The sequence below is a fragment of the Lepidochelys kempii genome, chromosome 19 (assembly GCF_965140265.1).
Source record: "Lepidochelys kempii isolate rLepKem1 chromosome 19, rLepKem1.hap2, whole genome shotgun sequence".
Classification (NCBI taxonomy): Eukaryota; Metazoa; Chordata; order Testudines; family Cheloniidae; genus Lepidochelys; species Lepidochelys kempii.
The window spans coordinates 19663344-19677067 of record NC_133274.1 but is presented as its reverse complement, the minus strand read 5'-3'; the positions used below and the strand labels follow the sequence as shown (position 1 = coordinate 19677067).

General features: G+C 44.8%; 1 protein-coding gene across 5 annotated transcripts in view; it reads left to right on the top strand.

Annotated features, from left to right (window-relative positions):
* Positions 1-13724, top strand: part of KDM1A (lysine demethylase 1A) — a 181343-nt gene that overhangs the window by 78884 nt on the left and 88735 nt on the right. For all 5 annotated transcript variants that reach the window (XM_073317371.1, XM_073317369.1, XM_073317368.1 and 2 more), the window contains one exon: positions 2512-2654. In XM_073317371.1, the coding sequence (XP_073173472.1) occupies positions 2512-2654 (143 nt within the window). The remainder of the gene's footprint in view (positions 1-2511; positions 2655-13724) is intronic.

Below are 13724 nucleotides of genomic sequence, written 5' to 3'. Positions count from 1 at the left end.
GATAGGTATAGAAATGCAGCAAAAGGACAGGACTGTTTAAATTTGCTTGCTCAGGCATGGTGTGATTCTTCAACATCATGTGCGCTTTCTGTTTTCCATTTGTATTATTTGTCTGTGCCGTTTCTTTAGCCTTGTTTCACCCTAAATGCACATAGGACCTGCTGGAAGCTGTTTCATTCTTATGTTCACTCTTGGTTTTCTCTTTTCTGAGACTTACCACAATCTGTGTTTTTGTTTTGTTTTTTGGTTGTTGCCACTGCTAAAAATGTAAGTGATGATTAGCTGCTTCTGCAATGCTTTAAACCTTGTTTTGATTTTACCCTATTGTACAAAATTTACCTTGAAACAGCTATCGGGCTATTTATTATTTATTTCTCTTTCTGCTGCAATGGTTAAAAGGACACTGTCAAGGTATCACTTATAATTTTTTAAAATCCCTTTTTTTACTGTTTATAATAATCCCTGAGTTTAAAATTGAAATAATTTGTTGCTGAACACTTTTTTTCCTTCAGTGGTACATTCACATTGACTTCTTGTTGTTGGGTTGCTCGTGAATGTTGGGCAGATAACTTTGAATCGTTTTAGGGGAGAAAAAAATTTACACTGACTACGCAAACTGAAAGGAAATACGTAGGTCTCATGTTGGACCTACAGCCTTGACAGTGTCCCTTTAAATATGCCTCCCGACTAGTACTGGAGCCAAAGTGCAGGCACCCACTTCACTATGAACTTCCTCAGTTTGTGTCTCCATCTTCCCTGTCATCATCAGCAACTGAGATTAAAGCCTGTCTCAGTCCAGTTGGAAGGGTATGAAATCTGCTATTCTCTATTCTGTACAAGACATTTTGATTAACCCTCACCTTTAGTATATACACAGGAGACAAGTTGCAATTCACCACCCAGAGCTCCTTGGGAGTTGTCGCAGCCTTCCTGAGGAAGCAGCTTTTGAGAGGTTTTTAGGAGAGGCACTCTGCAGTGCAATGGTCACATCTAGGATTTACAGGGCCAGGGATAAGTAGTAGGAGGATGCCCCTCACCCTGTTGAATTGTCTCCTGGAGAAAGTAGCCCTGTATCTGTCCCTTGCCTCCAGAGAGGACTCTCCTGTAAGCCTGACACATGCTATTTCTGACACTTTATCTCTGCCAATCTGCCTTCCTTTATGGTGCTTGCTGTTTTCTCTCCTCTTTTTCTTTGACCCATTTGTCCCTGCCCCCTCATGTGTTCTCACCCCCTTTTTTTCTTTGTGCTCAGACTCCTAGGGTTTTTTTGCCCTAATTCCCTCACTCTCTTATCAGGGTCAGGACAGCTGAAGCTCCTTAGAGCTCCTCCCATGTTCTCAGAGCTCAGGAAAAGGCTCCACAATGCATATCCCTGCTGGCCCCTCCCCACATCTCCAGCAATAGTAACCACTAGTCAGACCTGCAGCTGCTACACTTAACAGCTGGACTGTGCTGCTGTGCACTTGACATAGGGGTTGCCATCCAGTGGGATGAGGGAGGCCTCAAACACTGACCTAGTAGAACTATTGTGGCTCTGTGTAGTGCTGTGTTGAAGGTTCAGCGGTGTCACAGTAGCAACACCAAAAGTGTTTAAAGAAATGCTCCCCTACTACACAGTAAGATTGAAAAACTTATCTAACTACCAGCAATACCCCTACTTCATCCAGGAATAGATGAGGGTGCCAGGGGGCACTGCTTGCGCCATTTGTAGCCAAGCTTCCACCTATGTAGTACCTTCCTTCTGCCTGATCAGCATACATCACGCCCTCGCTGAAGGCTTGATGTGCACAAAGCCTCATCGGAAGGTGGCAAACAGCTCAGTAGAGTCAGGGTGCACCTTTCTGACATCCGAAAGCATGTACACATGGCCCACAGGTAAGCCATTGGACCTCAGGTGTTTAACTTCAACCTTTAGTTGAGGAAGCCTTTTTCTACTGACTTGTTTTTTGCAGTCATTGGGGAGCCCAGTAAACAATGCTAGTTGCCTGTTTACCAATTCAGAGGTGAGAAAGAGAGAGGAACTTGGCAGATTATCCCTAAATACCTTGCATACTTTTCTTGTCTGATCATTTTGAAGAATTTAAGACTTCAAAACTTACAGGTGACGCCCTCAGCTTCTTTTTGTTTACTATATCTTTTTTTAAAGTGTATGACACAGGGCAGTAAAGTAATGATTCTATCAACACCAGTGTAACATTACACGTCCGTGCTCTACCTTGCTCTTTTGCATATTACTTCATTGCTATATACACCGCTCACATTTTGAGGGGGAAGGATTGGAGGCAACTTGTGTTACTGAATTAAAAACATATCTTGTAGTGGAATTAGCACCACAATGGAAAAGGAAGTCTAAGCTTCATGGTTCTGAAGTCTTTCTGGACTTCTTAATTTTACCAGCCTCCACTCCACACCTGTTAAGTTCCTCCTTAATTAAGTATTCGTATCTGGAGGTTTGGTGTTTTTTTTTTTTTTTTTTAATTTACAGAGACAAATCTGTTCTTTGACTTTCAGGTTCCTAAAGAGAAAGATGAAATGGTGGAGCAGGAATTCAACCGTTTGCTGGAGGCCACCTCCTATCTCAGTCATCAGCTGGACTTCAATGTCCTCAATAACAAGCCAGTCTCCCTAGGACAGGCTCTGGAGGTTGTCATACAGTAAGTGACCTCATGCTTTGCTGATAGAAGTTAATAGTCTCATAGACTTTAAGGCCAGAAGGGACCATCATGATCATCTAGTCTGATCTCTCCTGCACATCACAAGCGATAGAACCTCGCCCACCATAGCTCAGTGGTTTGAGCATTGGCCTGCTAAACCCAGGGTTGTGAGTTCAATCCTTGAGGGGGCCATTTAGGGATCTGGGGCAAAAATTGGGGATTGGTCCTGCTTTGAGCAGGGGGTTGGACTAGATGACCTCCTGAGGTCCCTTCCAACCCTGAGATTCTATGATTCTATGATTCACCCACTCCTGTAATAGATCCCTAACCTCTGGCTGAGTTACTGAAGTCCTCAAATAATGATTTAAAGACTTCAAATTACAGAGAATCTACCATTTACACTAGTTTAAACTTACAAGTGATCTGTGCCCCATGCTGCAGAGGAAGATGAAAAACTCACAGGGTCTCTGCCAATCTAACTGGGGGGAAAATTCCTTCCCAATCCCAAATATGGACTCTGAGCATTTTAGCAAGACACAGCAGCCAGACACCTGGGAAAGAATCCTCTGCAGTAACTCAGAGCCCGCCCCGTCTAGTGTTGCATCACCGGCCATTGAAGATATTTGCAACTGGCAGTCGTAGATTGGCTACATGACATTGTAGGCAGTTTCATCATCCCATCCATAAACTTACCTTTGAAAAATCATGGGAGATGGGGGAAATTCCAGAGGACTAATAGACAGATATAATGCCAGTCTATAAAAAGGAGAATAAAGACAGCCCAGGGAATTACAGACCAGTCAGCTTAACTTCAGTACCCAGAAAGAGCAAATAATCAAGCAGTCAGTTTACAAACACCTAGAAGATAATATGGTGATAAGTAACAGTCAAGAACAAATCATGTCAAACCAACCTAATGGCTTCCTTTGACAGGGTAACAAGCCTTGTAGATAGGGGGAAAGTGGTAGAGGTGGTGTATCTTTATTTTAGTAAGGCTTTTAATACTGTCTCACGTGGCTGTCTCATAAACAAAGTAGGGAATATAGCTTAGATGGAACTATCAAAAGGTGGGTGCATAACTTCTCTGGAAATGGTTTTCCAACCAGTTATCAATGTTTCACAGTGAAGCTGGAAGGGCATATCGAGTGGGGTCTTGCAGGGATCAGTTCTGGATCCAGTTCTGTTCAGTATCTTCATCAATAATTTAGATAATGGCAGAGAGTACAATTACAAAGTGATCACATGATCACAGTTTTCAAATACATAAAAGTTTTTTACAAGGAGGAGGAGGGAGAAAAATTGTTCTCCTTAACCTCTAAGAATAGGACAAGAATCAATGGGCTTAAATTGCAGCAAGTGCACTTTAGGTTGGACATTAGGAAAAACTTGCTAATTGTCAGGGCAAAGTACTCAAATTGCCCAGGGAGGTTGCAGAATCTCCGTCACTGGAGCTTTTTAAGAGCAGGTTAGACAAACGCTTGCCAGGAATGATCTAAAATAATACTTAGTCCTGCCATAAGTGCAAGGGACTGGACTAGATGACCACTCGAGGTTCCTTCCAGTCCTGTGATGCTATGATTACCCGTATTAAAAACTGAAGCAAAGTATTCATTTAAGTGTTGGTCCGTGCCTAGATTCTTTCATCGCCACCGCCATCACCACCACAGTGAGTAGTGGTCCCACTTCTTTCCTTGTTTTCTTCTTATTTATATGGCTATAGAACCTTTTACTAATGGTTTTCTTTTCCTTTGCAAGGTCCAACTCTGCTTGTTTTTTGGTAGATCTCACTTTTTCCTTGCACTTACTGACTTCCAAGACGTAGCTTTCCTTGGTGATCCATCCCTTCTTCCATTCCTTGTAGGCTTTCTGCTTTCTCTTGTTAGGCAAAAAGATTCTTTTCCCCAAGAATCAGGCAAGCACAAACAGTACTGAAGGAGGATTTATTCACGGCACTGGGAAGACTGGTAAACAGCTTCAAAAATATGGTGCCACATTGGCCAGTTGTATACATTCTCTTATCTAATTCATTTGCATTTATTTACATTGTTACAAGTAAAAAGAAAACTCTTAACAAAGATAATAATAGGAACAGTACATACTGTGATACAGCATGACCAGACAGCAGCAGGAGAGTGTTAGAAGGGAGCTTTATACCCTGTAGAGGGAAGAAAGTTTGCTATAGATTAATTAGAGCACCTGAAGCCAGTCACCTGATACAACCCCCCTGCTTCAATCAGACAAGGAAAGGAGTTGAAGCAGAGTGGATTGGTGTTGGAGCAGAGAGCAGTTTGGAGGAGTTGAAGCAGAGGAGAGTTTGGAGAAATGCTGTGGTGGGCTAAGAAGACCAAGACCATAGGTAAAGGGACATCTGGTTTGTGCAGAGGGAGGGCAGGAAGCCCCACAAGCTGAAGGGCAGGAAAGGGAAGTAGCCCAGGGGAAGGAACCTCTAGTTCAAGCGGTTTACCACTATCCCTAGGGCCCCTTGGCTGGGACCTGGAGTGGAGGGCGGGCCTGGGTCCCTCCCTCTCCACTCCCCTCCCCTAAGACACTAGTGGGGCAGTTAATACCCCAGTTCAGGGGCGAGAAACAGTGCCCTGAGCCCTTCCCAAGAAGAGAGAGCACGAGACCCATCAAAGTAGTGCCGGCAGTTTGCCACAATATGTATAGAGGTCATCCTCATTACATCGAGTATCTATGGCTACCTAGCGGGGGGAAGAGGCTGGGTGGGGGGGTAGGGATGAGTGCTCACAGATATCTGGGGGTCCTGGAGGTGGTCAGCATTGTCCTTCCTTACCGATAAACTGAGTTACTGGGTGGACATTTGAATATCTGAGTTATCATGTATTGACAGAAGCCATTGTGCTTGGGCCTCTGAAACATTTCTGCTTGATCTGTGGTTTCTGCCTTAGCTGTTAGCTAAATTTTAACTCTTGCTTGACAATTCCCTCCTGTTGTCTCCTATCAAACTTTTAGGTGAGATAAAGTTAATACTTCGATATACATGATCTGTTTTAGGGTTGCCCAAGGGGGAAGGGAGAGGGGAATTGGGGGAAGGGGGTAAAGGTAGGAAACATAGTAAGATTTTTAAGTGTGTGTCTAAAGTACCCACACATGACGAGAGGTTAGTAACACAAATATAGGAGCAGCAGCAGCTGTTGTTTGGACAGTGGCCCACTGGGAGATGGGGCTGTAGGATGCATTATGAACAGGATTTTTTAGTCAGGTGATGGTTTGATTGGAGAGCTGGACTTCAGTGTGACCTTCGGTGACGTGGTTATGAACGGTGGTAGACGAAGTAGCTCCTTGGCCAGTTGAACCAGTATATTGTCCAGGTATAGGTTGTTATACCACCGAGGAGCCGTTGTCATTCCAGTGAACACACAGTCGGGAAGGTGCACATAGAATCATAGAATATCAGGGTTGGAAGGGACCTCAGGAGGTCATCTAGTCCAACCCCCTGCTCAAAGCAGGACCAATTCCCAATTAAATCATCCCAGCCAGAGCTTTGTCAAGCCTGACCTTAAGAACTTCTAAGGAAGGAGATTCTACCACCTCCCTAGGTAACGCATTCCAGTGTTTCACCACCCTCCTAGTGAAAAAGTTTTTCCTAATATCCAACCTAAACCTCCCCCACTGCAACTTGAGACCATTACTCCTTGTCCTGTCATCTTCTACCACTGAGAATAGTCTAGAACCATCCTCTTTGGAGCCACCTCTCAGGTAGTTGAAAGCAGCTATCAAATCCCCCCTCATTCTTCTCTTCTGCAGACTAAACAGTTCCCTCAGCCTCTCCTCATACGTCATGTGTTCCAGACCCCTAATCATTTTTGTTGCCCTTCGCTGGACTCTCTCCAGTTTCTCCACATCCTTCTTGTAATGTGGGGCCCAAAACTGGACACAGTACTCCAGATGAGACCTCACCAATGTCGAATAGAGGGGAACGATCACGTCCCTCGATCTGCTCGCTATGCCCCTACTTATACATCCCAAAATGCCATTGACCTTCTTGGCAACAAGGGCACACTGTTGACTCATATCCAGCTTCTCGTCCACTGTCATCCCTAGGTCCTTTTCCGCAGAACTGCTGCCTAGCCATTCAATCCCTAGTCTGTAGCGGTGCATGGGATTCTTCCGTCCTAAGTGCAGGACTCTGCACTTATCCTTGTTGAACCTCATCAGATTTCTTTTGGCCCAGTCCTCCAATTTGTCTAGGTCCCTTCCTATCCCTATCTGCCACCGTATCTACCACTCCCCCTAGTTTAGTATCATCCGCAAATTTGCTGAGAGTGCAATCCACACCATCCTCCAGATCATTTATGAAGATATTGAACAAAACCGGCCCCAGGACCGACCCTTAGGGCACTCCACTTGATACCGGCTGCCAACTAGACATGGAGCCATTGATCACTGCCCGTTGAGCCCGATAATCTAGCCAACTTTCTACCCACCTACATCACCTAGGGTAAATGAGTCAGTAATTTGCAGGCACATGGAAGTGTTTGTCTGGCACTGTAGTGGTCCATACATGTAATAAGATGCAGCGGTGATGAAACACCACTGAGTAGAGGATACTTGTACAGCAATTTCACCATCTGCAGGAGGAAGGACATCCACAACCACAGAAGAGGACAAGGTTAAAGGACGAAGGGTAGAACAGGAACACGCAGTGTAACTGTCCGTTTCTGTACAACAGTTTGAGGTTGTCATCAGTGTAGCGTCACCGGGGGATGGTGCCAGGTATCCGGATAGCCCTACTTTGTACACTATATTGTTAGTTACATATTTTATAGACTTAAAATGGAAAGAAGAAGGAAACACATGGGTAGGGATGACAGAAGGGTACACGAAGGAAATTAAAGGAGAAGGGTGAGTCTGGAGGAAGTAAAGAGGCTACTGTTAGTTGAGTAGAAATGCCTGCAATGTGGGCAAGGGTAGGGAGGAAAGGGTATGGGACGGGGGAAAACCCAGGCATACATTTAACATGTCTTCTTTTGCAGTGTTAAACAGATCACGAGCTAGCATATCACAAGCATGACCTTTAGCTTGTGACTTAGCCCGGTTGACTATAGCATTTGAGGGGTTTTTTTAATGATTTTGTAGAAATCCTTTATGACCACATTAATTGCAGTTAGAGTATAAGATAACCCAGTGTTAGTATGCTTAAGGGCTTGGGTGGTTTGGCCTTTGACCCAAGAATTGTATGACTTTTCAGAATTCAAATTAAGAGTATTTAGTATGGAACTGGAGCTTTCAAAAAAATCCTCCAATGTCACCTAACATGCTGCGTTTTTGTCTTTTGGCTGTACGGGCTTGAATAACATATTGGTGCATTAGAACCTGTAGCTGGCCCTGAAGCCATCGCAGGGAGCTGGGGAGGTCTGAAGATACGTTTTACAAGGGTGCCGAAAAACTGGACAAATCATATTTAACTTGAACGGAAACCATAAGAATTATGCAAAAGTGTTTTGTTGGGGCCTACTTGAATAATGCCGTCCAGGGGGGTAGAATCCAATGTCGGACAGACAGTAAGCAGGGAGAATCCACAAGTGTTTAGACTGTAACAATGTATATTAGTAAAATGCAAACATTTAACCGGGTGCACACACTGTTCCTGACAGTAGTGTCCCTCCATCCTAGGTTCCCACAGCAGAGGAGGAATGTCCTGCATTTACAAACACTGTCATATTCCTGAAAACTACCCAATCCTCCCACACACATTCACATCGATACTCTCCCAGCCTATTAGCAGCCTCATAAATGTTGTGAATTTTAACCGATCCATCCGAGGCCCTTGAAATAGAATAGTTTGTTTTAGTGGAGTGCCCTTAAATTGGCAGTCTGTCACACTAAGCTTGATAAGTTTATGGAGGGGATGATATGATGGGATAGCCTAATTTTGGTAGTTAATTTATCTTCAACTATTAGCGATAGATATGCCCAATGGCCTATGATGGGATGTTAGGTGGGGTGACATCTGAGTTGCTACAGAGAATTATTTCTTGGGTGTCTGGCTGGTGAGTCTGGCCCACATGCTCAGGGTTTAGCTGATCGCCATATTTGGGGTTGGGAAGGAATTTTCCTCCAGGGCAGATTGGCAGAGGCCCTGCGGGTTTTTTGCCTTCCTCTGCAGCGTGGGGCACGGATCACTTGCTGGAGGATTCTCTACACCTCAAAGTCTTTAAACCACGATTTGAGGACTTCGATAGCTCAGACATAGGTTAGGGGTTTGTTCCAGGAGTGGGTGGGTGAGCTTCTGTGGCCTGCGTTGTGCAGGAGGTCAGACTAGACTATCATAATGGTCCCTTCTGACCTTAAAGTCTATGATTATTTGTCTCTTGGTTCTTTTCCCAACATTTTATGGTTGGGCACCCTGGAATTGGAGGCCCTATATGTGTGAAAAGAAAAGGAGTACTTGTGGCACCTTAGAGACTAACCAATTTATTTGAGCATAAGCTTTCGTGAGCTACAGCTCACTTCATCGGATGCATATTGAGAAAGTGTAGAAGATCTGTTTATACACACAAAGCATGAAAAAATACCTCCCCCCACCCCACTCTCCTGCTGGTAATAGCTTATCTAAAGTGATCACTCTCCTTACAATGTGTATGATAATCAAGGTGGGCCATTTCCAGCACAAATCCAGGGTTTAACAAGAACGTCTGAGGGGGGCAGGGGGGTAGGAAAAAACAAGGGGAAATAGCTTACCTTGCATAATGACTTAGCCACTCCCAGTCTCTATTCAAGCCTAAGTTAATTGTGTCCAATTTGCAAATGAATTCCAATTCAACAGTTTCTCGCTGGAGTCTGGATTTGAAGTTTTTTTGTTGTAATATCGCAACTTTCATGTCTGTAATTGCGTGACCAGAGAGATTGAAGTGTTCTCCGACTGGTTTATGAATGTTATAATTCTTGACATCTGATTTGTGTCCATTTATTCTTTTACGTAGAGACTGTCCAGTTTGACCAATGTCCATGGCAGAGGGGCATTGCTGGCACATGATGGCATATATCACATTGGTGGATGTGCAGGTGAACGAGCCTCTGATAGTGTGGCTGATGTTATTAGGCCCTGTGACGGTGTCCCCTGAATAGATATGTGGGCACAGTTGGCAACGGGCGTTGTTGCAAGGATAGGTTCCTGGGTTAGTAGTTCTGTTGTGTGGTATGGCTTCTTTTCCCTTGAGGAATTCCACCATGATTTCAACAATTTCCATCCCACCATCAACCTCAGCCTGGTCCAGTCCACACAAAAGATCCACTTCCTGGACACTACAGTGCTAATAAACAATGGTCACATAAACACTAGCCTATACCGGAAACCTACTGACCCCTATTCCTATCTACGTGCCTCCAGCTTTCACCCTGACCACACGACACGATCCATCGTCTACAGCCAAGCTCTGCGATACAACCGCATTTGCTCCAACCCCTCAGACAGAGACAAACACCTACAAGGTCTCTATCAAGCATTCTTACAACTACAGTACCCACCTGCGGAAGTGAAGAAACAGATCGATAGAGCCAGAAGAGTTCCCAGAAGTCACCTACTACAGGACAGGCCTAACAAAGAAAATAACAGAACGCCACTAGCCATCACCTTCAGCCCCCAACTAAAACCCCTCCAACGCATTATTAAGGATCTACAACCTATCCTAAAGGATGACCCAACACTCTCACAAATCTTGGGAGACAGGCCAGTCCTTGCCTACAGACAGCCCCGCAACCTGAAGCAAATACTCACCAGCAACCACAAACCACACAACAGAACCACTGACCCAGGAATCTATCCTTGCAACAAAGCCCGTTGCCAATTGTGCCCACATATCTATTCAGGGGACACCATCACAGGGCCTAATAACATCAGCCACACTATCAGAGGCTCGTTCACCTGCATATCCACTAATGTGATATATGCCATCATGTGCCAGCAATGCCCCTCTGCCATGGACATTGGTCAAACTGGACAGTCTCTACGTAAAAGAATAAATGGACACAAATCAGATGTCAAGAATTATAACATTCATAAACCAGTCGGAGAACACTTCAATCTCTCTGGTCACGCAATTACAGACATGAAAGTTGCGATATTACAACAAAAAAACTTCAAATCCAGACTCCAGCGAGAAACTGTTGAATTGGAATTCATTTGCGAATTGGATACAATTAACTTAGGCTTGAATAGAGACTGGGAGTGGCTATTTCCCCTTGTTTTTTCCTACCCCCCTGCCCCCCCCCGACGTTCTTGTTAAACCCTGGATTTGTGCTGGAAATGGCCCACCTTGATTATCATACATATTGTAAGGAGAGTGGTCACTTTAGATAACCTATTACCAGCAGGAGAGTGGGGTGGGGAGAGGTGTTTTTTCATGCTTTGTGTGTATAAAAAGATCTTCTACACTTTCCACAGTATGCATCCGATGAAGTGAGCTGTAGCTCACGAAAGCTTATGCTCAAATAAATTGGTTAGTCTCTAAGGTGCCACAAGTACTCCTTTTCTTTTTGCGAATACAGACTAACACGACTGTTACTCTGAAACCTATATGTGTGGACGCACATCCCACGAGGCTAAATACCCATTTACAGTCCATATTTGGTGAGATGCAGGGAGGGAGCCGAAGGCTGCTCCCGGGCTGTGGTAGTTGGATTGGGACCTTGGTCCCAGGATCCTTATGGGGGCGAGCTTGTAACCACGATAGGTCCCGGGTGGTCAGCCAAGTGTCTGGTTTCTTTACCCATTTGCCACTGCCTCCTGCAGGGAATTGCACATACTGACCAGCTATTAAACAGGTATTTTGTGTAACGTGTACCAAGGGCGGGTCCCAGGAGCCTGCGTCAGGTATGTTTGCCAGGAAGATGAACATGGGGAGCCACATTTGTTACCTAAAAGAATACAATATAAACAGAATGAATTCACAGACAGCTGCAGCGGCACAGGAGCTAGCAAACAGAGCTGTAAACAGGGGAGTTTGAGTGGGAGTTCTGTTGGAGGAGAAAGTATTTGTGTTTGTTTGGTTTTGTATTGGTAGTATCTGTATGTGTAGAGGCTTGTAGGGGCTTTGTGCTGGGAGAGAAGCTGAGCCCTGATTAGGGGGCGGGGCTTCACTGAGTAGGGGTCCTATAAAGGTAGCAGCCAGTCAGGCAGCGGCACAGGAGCTAGCAAACAGAGCTGTAAACAGGGGAGTTTGAGTGGGAGTTTGAAAGGGGAGTTTGTCTTGTGGTGCTTGTGTGGGGTTCGGTTTTGCTGTGGGTGGTGGTGTTTTGGTGTGGTTTGTGTTTCCCAGATTAACAGGATTTAGGTGGGAAGGCTATGACAGATTCAGAGGTGGCAGTGGGAGTGACCAATGTAGCAGATGACACAATGAAGATGACTGGATGTGGAAGCTGTGGTATGTACATGATCCTGGAGGGGGCACCTGGTAAGAGTTTTGTCTGCATGAAATGCCGTCTGATAGAGCTGATGGAGGAAAAGATCAGAGGTTTGGAGATGCAGGTGGAAAGTCTGGTAGAGTTTAGGAAGGGGTTTGAGTAGATTATGGAGCAAAGACATGAGGTATCTGAAGGGAAAAGCTCAGACTTGCAGATGGAAGCAGGACTAGGGAATTCTGAGGGGAGACTGGGTGAGGAAAGTGGTCAGTGGAAGCATGTGACTAAAAACTAGGCAGAGGAAAAGACGGGCTAGTGAAGGAGAAATAGAGCTTCAGAATAGGTTTGCAGAGTTGGAAAATGAAGAAGGGGCTCAGCAGGTAGTCACTGAAGGTGACAGGGCAAGGAAGAAGAGAAGAGCGGTTAGTCCTATAGGAAAAGGGGAAGAGTTAATGGAGATTACACCAAATATGAGCCCCAGGAGGATACAGGATGGGTTAAAAAGGATTACAAGGGAGAATGGGAATGGAAAGAACTTGCAGCCAGAGGGAACAGGGGATAGACTGGAGAATAGCACCGTCACTAGGAAAAGGCAGGTCTATGTGATTGGGGACTCTTTACTGAGAAGAATAGATAGGCCTGTAACCAGAGCTGATCCAGAAAATAGGAGGGTGTGCTGTCTTCCAGGTGCTAAGATACGGGATGTAGACCTGAGGTTGAAAAGGATTCTAAAGGGAGCGGGAAAGAATCCCCTAATTATCCTTCATGTGGGAACAAATGATACGGCTAGATTCTTGCTGGAAAGTATTAAGGGAGACTATGCTAGGCTGGGGAGGACGCTTAAGGAAATTGAGGCTCAGGTGATCTTTAGTGGGATTCTGCCTGTTCCTAGAGAAGGGCAACAAAGGTGTGACAAGATTATGACTATCAATAGATGGCTTAGGCAGTGGTGCTATAAGGAGGGCTTTGGGATGTATGGCCATTGGGAGGCATTCATGGATAGAGGACAGTTCTCTCGGGATGGACTTCATCTGAGTAGGGAAGGAAATAGACTTCTAGGATGGAGGCTGGCACAACTGATTAAGAGAGCTTTAAACTAGGAATTTGGGGGAGATGGTTGGGAGATGTCCAGGTAATCTCCATGCCAGAATTTAGCATAGAGTGGAAAGAAAATGAAGTAAGAGTGGATACAGCTGTAGGTAGGAGGAAGGGCAGTGTAGATACAAGTCTAATAGGTTATACTGGTAGTAAAATAACCGTGCCTAATAGGGTACAGAATGTGAGTGAGGCCAAACAGCAAAAATTAAGATGTTTGTACACTAATGCAAGGAGCCTAGGTAACAAAATGGAGGAACTAGAGTTACTGGTGCAGGAAGTGAAACCAGATATTCTAGGTATAACAGAGACCTGGTGGAATAGTAGTCATGACTGGGCTACAGGTATTGAAGGGTATGTGCTGTTTAGGAAAGACCGAAATAAAGGTAAAGGTGGTGGAGTAGCACTGTATATCAATGATGAGATAGAATGTAAAGAAATAAGAAGCGATGAAATGGATATGACTGAGTCTGTCTGGGCAACAATTAAATTGGGGAAGAAAACTATTAGAGCCTCCCCTGGGATAGTGCTTGGGGTGTGCTATAGACCGCCGGGATCTAATTTGGATATGGATAGAGCCCTTTTTAATGTTTTTAATAAAGTAAATACTAA